The 14671-nt window shown below is 43.8% G+C and overlaps 1 protein-coding gene across 2 annotated transcripts; it reads left to right on the forward strand.

Moving 5' to 3' along the window:
- The first annotated feature begins 2768 nt into the window (after positions 1-2768).
- Positions 2769-10254, forward strand: ttll6 (tubulin tyrosine ligase-like family, member 6). 2 transcript variants are annotated; one of them, XM_010866034.5, is made up of 15 exons: positions 2769-3298; positions 3411-3578; positions 4755-4792; positions 4996-5114; positions 5441-5571; positions 5673-5829; positions 6114-6257; positions 6714-6799; positions 6921-7146; positions 7385-7563; positions 7902-8090; positions 8222-8369; positions 8657-8905; positions 9059-9332; positions 9470-10254. In XM_010866034.5, the coding sequence occupies exons 1-15, from the start codon at positions 3171-3173 to the stop codon at positions 9712-9714; spliced, it is 2481 nt and encodes an 826-aa protein (XP_010864336.4). In that variant the 5' UTR covers positions 2769-3170; the 3' UTR covers positions 9715-10254. The 2 variants fall into 2 exon arrangements, with proteins under 2 accessions (XP_010864336.4, XP_019901848.3); XM_020046289.3 differs by lacking the exon at positions 2769-3298 and having other exon boundaries at positions 3501-3578; positions 4752-4792.
- Positions 10255-14671: the final 4417 nt, after the last annotated feature.

Below are 14671 nucleotides of genomic sequence, written 5' to 3' on the forward strand. Positions count from 1 at the left end.
ATTGGGAAAAAATATTATCGGAAAGTGATAAGTAGTCTAGTCTTCTAGGCATATTGATAGGTTTGGCTATTTAAATCGTTGGAAATACATCCCTGAGGAAAAATCCTTTGGGGTTTTATTTTTTGGAGAGGGTCGGCCATGTAAAACAATTTACCTGAAAAGGTTAATTCAGGAAACACTTATTTCAAAAACCCTATTCCTTTAATGATTTGTAGCAATTGACGTAATACCCTGCCACCAATATAACCTTTGTATTTATAAACAGTTCAAGAAATACAGTTTAGGGGGTTAATTTAAGAACCCCGACATGTAGTGTCTCTGTCCCACTGGTTCTGAAAGATAATTGGCTGTCAAACTGCCAACTGGCTATCTGATTGGACGAAGGTTCAGACTTGTTTGTAAAGTAGGAGGGCAGAAGAGCTGGAGGACACCTGAATGTTTTCAAACAATATTGCCTCTGTATGCATTATACATTGACACATTTCTTTAGAAAGTAAAAGGTAAGCATTATTATTATGTTTGGACAATGTATGGTTCGCCATTTTTGGGATGAGTGAGAAGAACATGTTTGATACTAGAGTTGATACTGTAGCTTCTGCTTCCTCGCCCCGCAGTCAGCGAGCGTTCTGTTACCTTAGCAACGCCATGCTATATAATGCTCTAAGTTAGTTAATGTTAACAAAGTTGTTGTATTTAGATATAGCTACAGTAAATACAGCGTGAACAAATATTCGATTTGTCTCTGGACTTTATTTCGCTAGCAGCAGATAATTCAAGTAAACTACAATTGTGTTGTATTTCCCATTCGGTTGCTTTAAATAGAATTAAAGGCTTCAGATACCCGTCTGACATCACATGGAGTAGTAAGATTCGGTTACCAGTTTGCAAAATATGTTTTCAATAAACCACGTGTTCACAGGAATGTGTGCGCTAGATATGAGACGAAAGATTTCGTTACCTACCATGACAACAAGGAAACAATTGTGACCCACGCACATTATATCACCGCTTGTTTTAGGCATAACACAAAATATTTATTGTAGTTATGGAAGGTTGACTGACCATGCTGGTGCTAAGGGCAGAACGAGATTGCTTTAAATCCCACTGGTTACGAAAACAATATAGCCTAATAGATTTAGACCGTTAGAGGTTATTGTGTCAAAAGTGCTATTAAATGTGTTAATGTTTTCCCTATCCCAATAATAAATTGCTGTAATTCGTGAAAAAATGCTTTACACCAAAAACATAATAATATAATTGTTTTTGGGGGTATGGCTTATCCTTTTAATACAACTACGGTTCATTTCTGATCTGAAATACACTTTTCCTCAATCGACTCCAACCTCAGTGCACAGCATCAGTTTTTCCCGTGAGTATCAATTGGCATAAGCATGGCCTTAGCAACGCCAGCGTTCTGCGATGCGAGTCCCACGGGCGGTCAATATAAAAAAGCATGAGCACGCATGATAATAGCGTGCGAAATGACAAGTGTAACATTTAATTTTAGCAAATGTGCATTGTGACTAGCAGTGACACAATTTTGTGTCAAACTACTTTAATTGTGAACTCCTGCTTATAGCTCATACCCCATCTAATGGATGCACCGATCTGTGTATTACGATAGTTTATTTTTGGCCACCCAATCCACTGGACACGCGTGGATATGTGGTTCTGTGAGCTGCCTTCTGTTGGGAACAAACACATCTCGCAGGGCCCCTAAAACCGAGGGGCCCATAGTAACGGGTGAATTGGAAAGATGGAGGCTCATCATCTTCCTGCTCTCCAACCCCTCTCACATGTAGAGCCCAGGTCAGTGTACTTAATTAACAGGGATGTTTCATTCCTATCAGAACTTTCTAACATTTAGATATATATATATTTTTTTTTAACAATCTTCACACACTTTTGTACTGTCAGTGCGGAGCGGGTACCTGTTTAAAGAATGTCAGTGATTCTTACGCTCTGTCAAGGTGTTGGAGATCATGGCTAGACAGCAGTTTCCAAGTCTTGACAGAAATGTTACAGATTTTACACCACAACTGTAATATGGCTTCTTACATTTTTGCATTTAGGTATAAAAAAAGTATATTCCTTTGACAGTATTATTTTAATTCCTTGAGGTATTTGTTTTCTGTATTTTTGTATTGTTCTGTTCATTTTGTTCACTCACTACAATGTACCATCCTCAGTTTTCTGTCATCACAACAATTAAACTATGTTAATGTTTTAAAATCACAAGTGATGGGAAGTTTTCCTTACACAGAGTCCATGCTATTTATGTGTTTTGTTAAGCCTCACTTTACCCCTGAGGAAAGTTTCTCAAAAATGTTAGCCTAAATGTAGCTATATAAAAAAAAAAGGTTTATCTAGTGTAAAAAATTTAAATTCCAGAAGTTTTGCAGTGTGACATTTGTCCCATAAAAGAGAAGTGTCTGGGAGTATCCTCTGTTATTGGATTTGTAATAGTGTAATCTGTGTAGACTCTTAAATTGTATGACACAATGTCTGGGGTTGATCAAACCGGTATGAATGCATTCCACCCTGCCTAATGGCTTCTGCTGAGAGTGAACTGAAAAAAATCTAATGCGTCATATAGTCAAGGCACGTGTTTCACTAGGTTTATTTTAAGACTATGTTCATGCAGTTGTTGTTATTTGGATGGGTCCTTCAGTTCCTACGGGAGTCGAGTGCTTGTTGTAATAGAATACTTGTTGAGGTCACCGGGCTATCTTGGCCAAGCTCACTAAGAGTTCAGGGCCAGGATTATCCAGATCATTGGCTTGAAATACTGTTACCTAGCACCTAGGCCTCCTGCAGGCCTTCTTACAGGGATGTGCTTTACCATCTACCCCTTAGCCCTGTGCAGCCAATTTCCATTACCAACAAATAGCCTAGCTTTACCTGGGCTTCACCTTCAGGGCACGAGGGCCACTCGTGGACACAATCAGGGGATTTGGACCGCTGTACGGTCAGAGGAGACTAGTGTGTACTCTAAAGAGAGGACAAAGGTTGGAGAGCTGCCATTTTGTGCATTTGGGAAGTTGTAGGACCAGATGGAGTTGCTAACTGATTTATTTCGTACAGCGTAATGGTCACATTCTGTTTTTGTGTCGGTCTTGCTCAGAAACTATTGAATGTTGACAGCGTGAGTACTTACCTGAGGAAGAGGAATGGAAACACTATTCCCTGTGTGCATTACAACCTGTATTCTGATCAGGTTGATTAAATTACAGGGGTGTTACTACCCTCATCGAATCACAATCGTGCAAATGTGCGCAAAGCTGCTTGGATGTAGGAGGTAACAATGACTTTCAATTCTGACGTTTGGCTGTTGTTTTTGTAAGCGTTCCTTCATTGGTGTGCTTGTCATGTTAGACTTCATGCGTTTACTCTGTGTGTATCTTGTTCAGGATGGGCCTGCCAGCGGAAAGCCCAGAAAGAGACCCTGAGGAGGAATCTTTTCAGTGTGGACCTGAGCAGGGAGAGGATGGTGAGGGTTGGGGGAGCGATAGGACACCTGAGGCCTGCACCCCTACTCTCCCATCCACTGGCAAGAGGAAGAAGAAAAGGAAAAAGAGGTACTTCAAGTTAGAAGCTGTATGGCACCGTCGTCTTTTGGGTGTTTCTCTAACCTCTGAGCGAGGCAGAGTATTATTTAAACTGCCACTTCGCTGTCAGGCCCACCCAATCAGTTTGGGTACTTTTGTTATTTTGGGAAGCAAGCAGTGGGCTTTAGGTTCATGCTGAGGCATCAGAGCTGGTGTCCGGCCTGTTTGATACTGCAGCAGTTTCTGAAGCCAGTGTGGCACACTCATGTTGAACTATGTCCATGCCCCAATATGCATTGGCTTCATATGCATTGGCTTCATATGCATTGGCTTCATATGCATTGGCTTCATATGCATTGGCTTCAGAAAGCATTTAGGCCCCTTCACTTTCTCCTAGTTTGTATCATAGACTGGATTTCTAATGATTACATATATTTTTCTGACAATAAATCAACATAGATTACCCCATCACGGAAAAGCAAAAACACTTTTTCAGTAATGTGTGCCAATTTATAGAATATACGAATGGAAATATCTCATTCACATGTTTTCAGACCCTTATTTCAGTTGTTTATAGAAGTGCCTTTGGCAAACATCATAGCTTTGAGTCTTCTTGGGGATGCAGACTGGATGGGGAGTGTCAGTGAATTGTTATTGTCAGGTTTCCCCTCAGGTGTTCCTGGGGTTCAAATCCAGGCTGGGCCAATCAGGGACATTCACAGACTTGTTCTGTAGCTACTCCAGCGCTGTCTTGGCTGTGTGCTATGGGTCCTTGTCTTACTGAAAAAGAAATCTTCGGCACAATCTGAGGTCCTGACCAGCTCCAAACCACCATGCCTAACCATAGGGATGGCATTAGCCAGATGATGAGCGGTACCTAGTTTTTGCCAGATCCTCAGATGTGCTCTGGAAGACTGAATTATCAATATCTGCTGGGAGTTGCTGCAATAAAGAAGGGTCTTTATGACACATTTGACATCACCACAATTGGGTCAAAAAGCAGGGTAAAAGTTATGCAGATCAAATGTACGCAGTAGGTGGTAGTAGTGTTTGCTTTGATTGATTGGCTACTTTTATGATTTCAGTGCCTCAACTTTGACGCACCCACATTTTTGGTGGGCCACACGTTCACACGTTTCTGGCTACGCTGCTGATAGGACGCTGCAGATAGGCATGTCTGTCCCCCTTTCTCTTCTCTTCCAGATGACTATGGATCAATGTTGTCAACTGCAAATACGAAAGTGGTGAGTCAAAGTCCTTATGCTGTGGAGAAATGTGATATTTTCCAGAGTAATCGTCACTGTTGCTCTGCTTACCTCCACACTGTAATAATCCTAGACGATCCATTTGTTTCGCCGCAGTTTTGCTTCTTATTCTAGTCAAATACATTTTAATCGCAGAAATAGAATAATATGTGTGTTCTAATATTCCCACCTCGCCCTGTCAGTGCGACGTGCCGCTCGCCGATATGGCCTTCGGGATGCAGTGGAGGGCGAGGACTGGACACTCTTCTGGACTGACTGCTCTGTCTCACTGGACAGGGTCATGGACGTCAAGCGTTACCAGGTAGTCTGCCCCTCTCAGGTTCACCTCGCTGAACAGACGACCGCTGCTGTAGATCCGTAACATTTAATACCTTGCAGAGGTTTAGTGGGGGGTAAAGAGCCTAGAATAGCAATGCACTTTGGACGCTACACAGGTAAAACTTGCAATACTTTACAATGACAATGTCCCATTTTGAATGCCTAATCTGGTGTATGAGGGTATTAACATTTAGAAAATGTTCTTCACATAATAGTCTGTGTGTGAGCATTGACAGGCATTCACGCGGTTCCCCACCTAAGAAACATGGCGTTACACCCCTGATGGTGTGTGTGTGTGTGCTCTTACAGAAGATCAACCATTTTCCCGGGATGAGCGAGATTTGTAGGAAGGATCTTCTGGCTCGAAACATGAATCGGATGCTGAAGCTCTTTCCGAAAGACTACAACATCTTCCCCCCAACATGGTGCCTCCCAGCGGAGTGAGTTCTCCTTGTCACTGCTTTGTCTCCACAAGATAAGAGCACATTGGATTAGCAGCCAAATTAGTCGAGGGACATCAGTGATGGCCGTTTGTCTGCAGTTACAGTGACTTCCAAGCGTACACCAGGGCCAAAAAACACAAGACGTACATCTGTAAACCAGACTCCGGTTGCCAAGGGCGGGGCATCTTCATCACCAAGTCCAGCAAAGACATCCGCCCAGGAGAACACATGATCTGTCAGGTGTACATCTCCCGGGTGAGACTTCCTGACACACACACCTTGCCCCTGCTCAGAGAGGGAGCCTTCACACGACTGATGTTTTCACACAAATGATTCAACTCGTTGCTCAACTGCAGTGGCAGGTGTACTGGTGTAGCAATGTTGTAACTGATTATTATTTTCAGTGGCCAGAATAATCACAGTGTCATTTAAAAAAAGACCCAATTAGAGAGCAGAGGACCAAATGTGAGTGTTTGATAGTATTTTATCTGCCAAAACTAAACTGTCTTTCTGAATGTGAATTGTGCCCTCCAACTCAGCCATTCATTATTGACGGCTTCAAGTTTGACCTGCGTATCTATGTGCTGGTGACCTCCTGTGACCCTTTCCGGATCTTCCTGTACAATGAGGGGCTGGCCCGTTTCTGCACAACTCAATACAACGATCCGAGCTATGGCAACGTGGTGAGCTGGAAACACCGCTAGGCTGTGAACTTAAAAAAAAAAAAAAAGATATGTTCCGGCCGACTTTTCGAAGTGACAGGGGGAATACAGATAAGTTGGAGCGGGGAATTGAACACCGGTTTCTGATGGGGAAATGGGCGATGTATGTTTAAGCTCTGCACCTGTTAAGACTTTTTATTTCAATGATTACACTGCATTACACATTTCTCTCTTTCCTCTGGTTCTGTTTCCTCTGGTTTCCTCTGACTCTGAGTTGGAAGTGTTGGTTCTATTGTTAACTCTTTCATTCATTCTTAGATAACCAGTTGACACGAGGAATAACCCCGGAACGTTTAACTAAAACAATTTCTGTATTCATGTCTATTCCTGTGTCATAGTGTATCTGCGGTCCCCCCTGATCTCTCACAGTACAATTTCACATATCCCGGACCCTCACTGTCTTTTTGTTTTTACCAGAATGATGTTTGTATGCATCTGACCAACTATGCCATCAACAAGAACAGTGAAAACTTTGTCCGTGACGACGACACGGGCAGCAAACGGTAAGTACGTGTTTAAATTCCTCTCCGATTGACCTTCACCTCTGCGTGTTCATGCAATCCGTCCGCACACGACTGCTGAGGTGCCGCTTGGGTCTCGAGTCCCTCGTCCCTGTCGTTCCAGTAAACTCTCCACCTTGAACAAGCACCTGGAGGCCATGTGCTGCGACACGGAGAAGATGTGGTTGGACATCGAGGACGTGATTATTAAGACGCTCATCTCTGCCCATCCCGTCCTCAAGCACAACTACCACACATGTTTCCCCAACCATGCCGCCGGCAGCGCCTGCTTTGAGATCCTGGGCTTCGATGTTTTGTTGGACCATCGCCTCAGGCCCTGGCTACTGGAGGTGAGGCCCTCTTCGTTAATCAGGGTGGTGTATTAAAATGGGTCTTGTGAGTGAATTCCGGAGTCCACAGACGCAGGGGTGTCGTAGTCAAGCAGCCCACTGTGAAATGGCATATAATGTCCCATTACCACGGTTACCGGAACATGGGTATATTCATCATGTTCATCTTCCTCATTGTATTACTTAACGTGCAAACCGTACTCGCTGAGTGTATATTTGTGTGTGTGTGTGTGTGCAGGTGAACCACTCCCCCAGTTTCACCACTGACTCCAGGCTGGACCGGGAGGTTAAGGATGGTCTGCTGTATGACACCCTGGTCCTTATAAACCTGGGTGCCTGTGACCGTCGGAAGATCACGGAGGAGGAGAAGCGCAGAGTGAAGGAGAGGCTACAGCAGACTCGTACCAGAGAGGCGAGGTACGGTCAGGTGTGATTCATAGGATATAATTCAGAATGTTCGTCTTGAAGCAATTTATTATTTTGCTCAAGGGGCGCATTGCCAGATTTTTCTAAACAATCTGCTTGAGATTTGAACCAGAAATCTTTCGGTTACTGGCACAATGCTCTCACCACTGTTGGAAATCAGCCGTTTCGTATAGTGGTGGAAATAATGAATCGCGTACCCAGTTCAATTATTTATTGCAGCATTTGATAGTCTGTTAGCTCACGATGTTACAGGCTCAGTCTCGTCTTTTTACCTTTATTTTAATGCATTCAATTCATTAATTCGGTCGAGGCGATTTGTGTGCCTTCAGGAGTGAGGAGCTGCGTCAGTCCCAGGCAGCCAATGTGGAGCAGATGCAGAGGTACGAGGCTAAACACCTGGGTGGCTACCGGCGTATCTACCCCCGGGAGGGGGGCGAGAAGTACGACAAGTATTTCAAACACAGCAGCTCCCTGTTTCAGGACACCGCCGCATCCAAGGCCAGGGAGGAATGTGCCAGGTAGACACAACCAACCCAATGTTGAGGCAGACCAACACACACACGAACAAACATGTAGACACACACACACACACACACACACTTTTTACCGTATTCATTTTGGTTTGCGTGGGACCCCGTCTGTGACTCAGGCAACAGCGTCAGGAGTTGGGTCTGAAGCAGAAGGAGCAGGAGCACAAAGGAAGTCACCGTAGACTGGGCTTACAGGGGGAGTCTGCCGGAGAGAGAGTCAAAACACACAGAGCACCAGCCGGTTTGGCCACCTCCCAACAGGTTACTGTGAGTCACATTCCCCGGGGGGGGCGGGGGGGGGCATCAACAACAACCATACAAGGAATTCTTAAGTCTCCCAATATCATTGGGGTTTGCACTCTTATTGTGGATGTGTAACTGCATGGCCTTTCAGAAGCCACAAGGGGGAGCCAAACATCCCCCTGCGTGTGCACATTGAACTCACCAACCAGTGGGCATTTTCCATGTTTACATTAACATCTCATTGAATGCTGAAGGGTGAGTATACACTTTGATAATTCCTTACTCACATGATGTAAATTGTGTCTCTCCAGCTCTTAGCAGTGCCCCCCCTTCCTCCTGCAAGCAACAACGGTTCCCTTACGGTGCAGGACTTCTCTGAGGACGAGGAGGACACGGAGAGGGTGCGTGGACTGCTCCAACGGGAGAGACTTCTGAGGGACCTTGGGGTGGTGGAGCAGGTCTACCGGCTGCTGCAGGGAGGCAACCCAGTGCCTCATGCCCGTACACCCCCCTACGAGCAGAATGAGCTGCCCCAGCATAGACATGAAGCAGCCTGTAAGGTAAGGCTCCATAGTCACTCTCAGTCGGTTCAGTTTGAAGTTGTCCTCCATACTTGTTCTCCAACGGGATGTCATCGCGGCATTGTTTCAAAGTTCTCCGGAAACCAGTGGTCGTGAGGTGCTTCAGTTTCTCCCATGTCACGCCCCCCACAGTTGAACTCCCTGACCGGGTTCTCGCGGAGGCCGAACAACCCCTGTGCTTCGATCCAAAGTGGGGTGCCTCCCGGGGCCAAGCCATTCGTTCAATTTGTCCAGTCCAATCTGCGGCATCGACCCTGGCCCAGTCTGGACCGGGTACACCAGGGGCCCGCTCACACAGACTCTGCCTGCCTCCATTACCACACCACCGAGGAGCCGGATGTAGAGACCTGTGTGGCACCATGGAACCAGAGGAGGGGCAACAGTGCCCAGCGTGTCCCGTGGACGAGTGAGCATAACCGCTGAGCTTGTTCTGTGTCGCCACTGCTCTGTGTTCTCATGTTTGTCATTTTGAGGGCACACTTTTCAGACTCTTCACATCCACGTATGTCTTTCTCTTTTGCCTTTTCTGTCTCTGGCGTTCAGTCAATGGGGACCGTCGGGGCAGTATGAGCGTGTCCAGTGCGGAGTCCAAGGCCCGGGTCACAGTGTCGCACGTCTCTCAGGGAAGGCCCACACGGCTCCACTGCACCAACACGTCCCACGACCCCAGGGCCCTGCAGAGCCTGTTTGTTATCTCCACCCGAGCGCCCCTGGTCCAGCGGCCCAAATGTACCCACCCCGTCCGCAAACCCTTCCACAAAGTCCTCCAGCACGGACAAGAGCCCTAGGGAGCAGAGACATAGGACATCGCTGGTCCTTCCGTAGTGCCACAAACCATGAGCTGGGAAGAGCAAAGAAAGAGTCTCCCAAAGATCTCCCAAAATTGTCCCCACATACTGTATACATTTCTTTATTTATTTTTAATTCACAAATATGACTATTTAGTATTACTCATTTGTTTGACTGTGATGTTGATGATACTGTATCTTATCTGGGGGGGGGTCCCACTATGCATTCATTTATCATTTTGCAAAGTTAACTGTAATCCTTTTTTTGTGCCAAATCTTGAAACAGTGAAATGATCACCAAAGGAGTCATCCTGGATTAAGGCAGTTTACCCAATATTACTTCCAGGTCATTGCTGTAAATAAGAGTGTCTTCTGCGCAACCTTACTTGGTGAAATATCAGTAAAAAATAAAATGAAGTTGTCTCAGAAATATAATGCATTGATTTTTATAAGTTGATATTTGTTAAATTGAGGATGATATTGATAACTGTAGGCATATTATTAATATACTTCATATGAATAATCAAAAACATTACCACATGAATTACATAAAGGATTTTTTTAGTAATTTTACTGTTCAAGTTTTGCTTAGTAATGAAATCATTATAAATGCAAACTGTTATTGCATGAAAATGATTGCAGCACATATACTAGGTGTACTTTTTATTTGTTGATTTGTAAAAATGTTAATACAGTGAGGCTTTGGGAAAATAAGCTGTATTTAGAACCAATATGTTTTAACTGTATTCTTACATTGTTATATGTACTGTACAATGTTGAATTCCTACACACATGACACCTCTCCATACCAAATGAGATTTTAGGGCCTTTATGCTGAAAAATTTAGGTGTACACCAAAAAAATAGTTATTGAAGCTAGAATAATGTTTTTTTGTCACGTTGGTACATAATAATAAAATGCCAGTTTGCACAGCAAATTAGGTGCAAATTTAAGTAAAATGGGCGTACAGCCCTTGACTTGGTACCTAAGCTAAGCTAACTAAACAATATTGTAAATCAATAAATCCGTTATGCTGATTTGGATCAGCTGTGTACAGTACAGGCTACTATCTAACTGGCGTAATATATTTATCTAAGCGATAATTAGGATTTAACTCTGTTAGCCCTATCCCTTGAGTTGCTGGCTTAACTAGCGCGTTAGCAATCTCAGCTACTCATGCTAGCATTCGTGACATCTTTAAACTTAAATACTGATCACTGGTGCACAAAACTCTTCACCTATTTGTAAAATATCGCAACCACACATTTCTTATCTAAGAATATCAACATTTTTATCGTTTAAAATATGTAATTTCAGCCTATGTTATGCAACGGACATCGTACACAGGACACTGTACAGGTGTGAGTGCTGAGGCAAAAACAAACACGTGCACCCGTTTGGACCCCTTTGGACACCTTTGGACCAGGACTGTGAAACACTGGATTAAACAATCGTTGCAGGTGTATGGCTGAAAGGTTACGAACAATGTATTGTGAAACAGAATGCCACGGGTTCGCGCCCGACTGTGGGAGCGAACTGACAGTGGAGGAAGCTGCCAAGCAGCGCGTTCTCAGCGAGTCCGTATATTTAGTATTCTAAACAAAGGAGGTCACGTGTTACAAAGCAGTTCAGCTCGAGTTTGCCTCCAGTATGGGGTCAAGCCTATTGTCCGTGGGGTAACTGTTTGGCAGCAGCAACACATTGACGTCGGTTTCGCTGATGGAAACGAATGGCCTAGGATTAGCATTTTTTTCTACCCAAAAATGTAATCTCTGAGGGGACTGGATCTGTGTCCGGATCAAATCGAGCCCTACAAAGGCCATTGAAACCAATGGAGGTGGATTGTAGCCTGCTATACGAGAATATGCTATATAGTCCTAAAACGTACTATAGTGTCACTGATCGTTGAAACTGTTTTAAATGTTAAACAGAGGGGTCAGTTGAAAAGCACTGTCTGCTTTTTACTGACAACCACACGGAAATCCACTACAAAAATCAGTTGTTTGACGTTGTGTTACTTCGGCCCTTGGCTATTACGTGAATTTGAGCAGAAGTGTCTGGGAACGAGATTAGTCCTTGTGCGCTGTCAGTTGCGGGACATTTTCCCAGCTACTAGCCCAAATGCATTTATTATGTGGTAAAACGAAATCAACAGCATTACTGCACAAAACCAAGCTATTGAGAGTACTTGGTCACTAAAGCATCCGTTTATGGTTTACGATTCTCTAAACCACTGCTCACTGGGTCCCATCATTCTCAGTTTATATTCGTCCACTATCCAGTTTTGCACGATGGGAGGAATTTTGTTTGGAAAATTGGATTTTGAAGTAGGTATATTTAACTGTGTAAAAGATGTTAGTATTGCAGGATACATTCATCATCGTTAGCGCTGTGTAAAGGACTTAATTGACCGAGCAACTTGCAACGTCCCTATTTACAGCTTTACAAAATTAAATGTTACAGCAAAAAAAATTGAAGTTCTGCTAATAAGCTAACTAGAAACAATTATTCGAGTTACGTATTGAACATGCCAGTGTAAATTCAAACGCTATGAAAAAGGATAAAGCAAACTATTAATTGATAACAGAAGGTACCATACATCTACCGTTTTATTCTCACTCTAGTTAGCCACCTGCTGAATTCATCAAACATATGTGTCTTGCAGTACGTACTGTAATTTTATGCCTTTGTTTATTTTGTTCATTTATATTTTTACAGGATTCATGTAATTTTGTGTGTTTTCTTGTCTCTTGTATTTGAATGCCTTTGGCCAGGTTGATAAATAAAAATTGGTTCTGACCTAGTTATGTAGCAGTTAAATAAAACGATTGTGCACTTATACCATTATATCTGAACACATTGGGGTGTAGGCCCAACTTAGCAGAAACCGATGTCAGGCAGTTGCAAAGGCGACATATTGGTCTTCTGATGCTGAACGCGAAATCTGAGGTTCTGCACTCATGAATAGCATCCTACCTGACAGGCTGCTCCCATCAGGTGACGTGGAGAGGATGAGTGTCTGGTCCACAGGCTTTTATTACTGGTCTCCCCCCGGCATTGGTTCTAGACTCTCACCCTTTCGCTTTACATCAGGTCACTGCTCTCCGTCACACCCTGACATACCAGCCAACCCTTCCCCACCAACACCCAGGTGGAGACACTCAATTCTGCCTGTCTAGCTGTCGTCTGTGCTTGGATGTTGGCCCACCAACTCCAGCAAAACCTTGACAAGACAAAGATGTTCTTCCTCCGTGGGTAAGGCCTGGCCGCTCCAAGACCTCTCCAAAATGGTTGGTCATTTTATGGTGTCTCCGCTCCCCTTTGCTGGAGCTGTTCTTCACAACTTGAGTCACTAACCCCTAAAAATCTGTATGACCCCAATAAACTGTTTTAAATTACCCCCAGTAAAGATTTTCCAGGGGATTACCAGGATTTCTTTAGAGGACAATCACTTTTTGTGCTGTCAATAATAAACTGTAAATCAATTTTATGACTGGAGAAAAATTCCATTCTTCGCCCCCGTTTTGAAGTTGTTTTTTGCTGAAAAACTGTGTGTGTGTGTGTATGTATGTGTGTGTGTGTGCGGGTTCAATAAAGGCTATAGTGTAACACCTCGGTATTGACCTGTGGCGTTGTGTGGGTAAAATGACTTAGCCAAGGTAGGAAATAAGTAATACAACAACCTGGGCATATGTGTTGTGAAAATTGTTTGCTCAAAGCCATTAGTTCATCAAACACTCTGGTATGCTAGGAGAACAAGACCACAGTCACACAGTCAGAATAAATTAGACAAAACTGGAGAGCTACATTCTATTTATTTTACCCTGAAAGTTGACTGAGAACACATTGTAGTTCACAGCATTGACCTGGATAGATTAGGGGTTAACTGCTTTGTTGAGGGGCAGAACTACAAATTGTTCCTCTACTGCCAAACAAGAATTCAATTTATAAACCTTTTGGTTACTGGTTAGATGCTTTATCTGTCAGAAGATGTCTGAAGTGTAGTGCATGTAATCCGTTTCACCAAGGCCAAGCAAGTTATTGTTTATGAAATCATTGGCCTATTAAATTAACCGTTACTGATCAACTATGGTCAGTTAGAGTCAGCTGAAGTAAATGTTTTAGCACTATTTCGGCTGCAAAATGCCTACATATTCAAATCAGCTGTTAGAATCAAAATCACCTCTAGTGTGGGGTCAGTAAACTGAGTGGCCTCACCAGATCAAAGAAATGATGAGGGGGTGTCTTGGCCCTGTCTTTCTCGATACACGCACTGCCTCTGCTAAAACGCTTGCTTTAGCCAAACTAACTTCTTTCAATGGGCAACAACGAGCCAGCTGATTAGTTAACCCTAACCCAATTTTGTCTCCGACTGCTGTCTGAGTCACTGCCTCAGACAGCTGCTGCTAGGAGTTCAAATTCTGTACACTATATACCGACTGTGCCCCAGTGTGCCTCAGAGGAGGATGCAAATTGTCTCCGCTCCAACCGGAATGGATGAGTTGGATGTCAGGCATGGCTGCCTTGGATTCTTGTGTGCTAGCAACACCTTGTGGTGGTTCAGGAGACTGCTAGCTTGTTTGCAGAAGAATGTGCTCTCCTTTAATCACATACAGTATGTACCAGGGAATACTTTGGGGTTGAGTAAGTGATAAGAAGTGTAATGACTTGGCAGGACGTGCTCAGGAGTGCAGGTGTCCTGATCAAATGTCAGAGTCTGCTGGAGGTGGCTGTATTGAGGCATGGTGATTGGCCTTATCAGAATTTGGTAATTTAATTTTCACAGACAGACAGAGGTTAAAAATGTATATGAGGAGACAGCTCCTTAAATGAGTGGAGAAACCCAGGGAACCAATCCCTTCAGCCATGTGTCCACAATATCATTGGACCAGCTCAGTCATCTTTTTTGTATTTGTAATTAATTGTATTTCGGGGGAAATCCACCTTGGAATGTACT

This window comes from Esox lucius, chromosome 5, assembly GCF_011004845.1.
Source record: "Esox lucius isolate fEsoLuc1 chromosome 5, fEsoLuc1.pri, whole genome shotgun sequence".
In the NCBI taxonomy this organism is placed as follows: Eukaryota; Metazoa; Chordata; class Actinopteri; order Esociformes; family Esocidae; genus Esox; species Esox lucius.

Bases quoted from the DNA above. Each gene is read 5' to 3' on its own strand.
- ttll6 (XM_010866034.5), top strand. From the start codon at position 3,171: ATGGAAACACTATTCCCTGTGTGCATTACAACCTGTATTCTGATCAGG. The intron at 3,579-4,754 runs GTACTTCAAGTT...CTCTTCCAGATG, and splicing joins AAGAAGAAAAGGAAAAAGAG to ACTATGGATCAATGTTGTCA. The intron at 8,370-8,656 runs GTGAGTCACATT...GTGTCTCTCCAG, and splicing joins CCACCTCCCAACAGGTTACT to CTCTTAGCAGTGCCCCCCCT.